General features: G+C 44.2%; 1 protein-coding gene across 1 annotated transcript in view; it reads left to right on the top strand.

Annotated features, from left to right (window-relative positions):
• GFUS (GDP-L-fucose synthase) overlaps nt 1–1,516 on the top strand; it is a 26,400-nt gene extending 24,884 nt beyond the window's left edge. Inside the window, exon 8 of the mRNA XM_069096932.1 lies at nt 1,042–1,516. Coding sequence (XP_068953033.1) covers nt 1,042–1,047 — 6 coding nt within the window. The 3' untranslated portion in view covers nt 1,048–1,516. The remainder of the gene's footprint in view (nt 1–1,041) is intronic.
• The last annotated feature ends 1,049 nt before the right edge of the window (nt 1,517–2,565 follow it).

Here is a 2,565-nt window from a genome sequence, read left to right as displayed (position 1 = left end):
GGGAACCAAGGTACTGAGACAGGTAGGCAGGTATTGTTGGAGAACAGGGGAGCAGGGTTGCTGGGAGTAACAGAAACAGAACAAGAATCCAGAAGTCCTAACTCTCATTTCTTCAAGCAAAAGGTAGATGACCACTTGTTATGGAAACTGTCAAGGGGTCTCCTACTCAGGTGTGGATTGGACTAGATGATCTCTGAGGTTCCCTCCAGTTCTGAGATCCAAGGGTTGAACCTCTCCCATCCCCTCGCCTTGTCCCAGTGCTTTGGCCTCCTCAAATCATGAGAGTCCCCTGAAGTGCGGTAGTAGTTAGCGGCAGGAATAGGAGAGCCAGGAGCAAGGAGCTGCAAGACCCAGCTACTCCTGCCTCTGCAGGCCTCTTACCAAGTCCCTTGCCCTCTTTGGGCTTCAGTTTCTTCCTCTGTAAAATGGACCCATTGACCCCTGAGGTCCTTTCAACCCTGATAAATTTAATTTCATTGTTTTAGCAAATCCTTGCTAAGGTAATATAGTAGAAAGAGCACTGGATTTGAAGTTCTGGGTTCAAATTCAGACTTTTCTTTTGTCTCATGACCTTGATCAAGACACTTTCTCTCTTTGGGCTTTAGTTTCCTCTTCTGTTAAAAAATTCTCTATTTTTGTACTCTGATGTTCCTAATGCCTGTATGACTTTAGCAGGGCAGGAATTTTTATCACCATTTGATAGAATACACTAAGACTCAGGGAGAGGGCTTGGGGACATGGCTTCCCCAAGGTTATAGAGCAGAGCCAGGACTAGACCCCAAGTCTTCTAGGTCCCTGTGCAGAATTATAGCCATGTTGGCTTTAAAGCAGTGATGTACATCCCATGATTCCAATCCAGGTCTGTTCCTAGCAGAGTTGAGGACTGAGAACTCAATCAGGTATCCTGGTATCCTGTTCAGTCTTTCACTGACATCCCTAGTCAGAGCCCTTGGGAATGGGCCAAAATATAGGGGTTGGTGTTGGACTTGGCTCAGGACTCTCCTTTAATCCTTCATCTCAGCCTCTTTACTTATTCTTCAGCCGTAAAGGAGACATGTTCCTGGTTTGAAAACAACTACAAGCAAGCCAGGAAGTGATCCTGGATCACAGAGAAGAGGCTGAAAACATCCGAGTCACAGAAGGAGAGTGGGGACTGGAAAGAGAGAGTTGGCTGGTAGAAGCCAAAATAATTATCCTTCCACCTTCTCCAGTCCCTCAATGTCCATAAAGGCTGGCTTAAGGAAGACCTAGTGAGTCCCAAGTCTCAGTTGAGCATCTGGCCCTGCCTCTGTCCTGACCTGGTCACTACAGCTCAACCTCAGGGTGGATACAGGGTTCCCTATTCCTGCCAGGCTGGCTCCTGAAAGTCCACCATTGCTACCCTCAGGGAAAACTCCCCATGCCTAGAGCCTGGGAAACCTGTCCACCCCTTTATACTGTTAATCACTGACTACCAAGGTTCCCTATCCTTTCTGATCATTCTCTGGAAATTCAAATAAAGTAAATTTTCACAGGAGGATTCAGCTTGTGTTAATCTGTACAGGAACAGAATGTGAGAGGTATGGGTAGACAATTCTTGTGAAGAAAAGTCTGGGAGGTTTTAGTGGACAGGTTCACATGAGTTAGCAGTGTGACTCGGCAGCCCCCAAAATTTAACTTGATCTTAGGCTACATTATTGAAAATGTAAGAAGGAAGTGATAAGCCTCTGGTGACAAGCTGAAGTCCAAGGAGAGAGAGAATATGAGAGTTGACTAGGCTGGTAATGTCCTGACCTGGTTTTCAGGACCACGGCCTATAAAGCCATGCATGAGCAACTTTCTAGAGGACTACAGCTGTGAACAGATTTCAAGGTTCTGATTACATAGTATAGCAAACTCTCTTTGTTCAATAACAAATCAGAGCAAAACATTCATAGAAAATCAAAATACAGCATTCACAATGTTACAACTTATAGAAAATAAAAATGCAGCATTCACCATGTCACAACTCAACAACTTATCACTAAAATGGCTACATAGTTTTCACCAAAGTAGTCACATAATTTAAAAGTACATTCATTTAGTCAATCACAAAATCCTTAATTCAGTCACAAAGTACAAAAGTCAAACTCCTCCACCCTTAGGTCACAGTAAATCATAATCTCAGTCAGTACATAGTATCCAAGTAGTCTTCTTTCAGCTTGGCTCAAGACTGGTTCTTAGCTTCCATGGTTCCTCTTCCATGGTCCCAGCTCCAGTTGTCACCTGGGTTCAAAGGAAGGCAGATCCCAGTTCCTTGTCCAGCTCCTTGTTTAGTTCTTCGTCCAGTTCCCATTTCGTATTAAAGCACACAGTGTCCAGTCCACCTCAAGTCCTTCACAGTTCCTGTTTCTGGGAAGACAAAGCTTAACAGAGCCACAATAATATTCATACACATTGCAGACACCATCATCAATTCACTATCTGCCTGTGAAATCAACTCAGACCCATCAACAAGGTCTGAGAACTCAACACAAATCATCAACATAGAAATCAACACAGACCCACAAACAAGGTCCAAGAGGTCAGCACAAATCATCAGTAAAG

Source organism: Petaurus breviceps, unplaced genomic scaffold, assembly GCF_028583685.1.
Source record: "Petaurus breviceps papuanus isolate PSGF00001 unplaced genomic scaffold, PetGlider_PUasm1.0 339, whole genome shotgun sequence".
Taxonomy (NCBI): domain Eukaryota; kingdom Metazoa; phylum Chordata; class Mammalia; order Diprotodontia; family Petauridae; genus Petaurus; species Petaurus breviceps.
The sequence above is the reverse complement of the archived record's forward strand: the minus strand, read 5'-3'. Positions and strand labels throughout refer to the sequence as shown.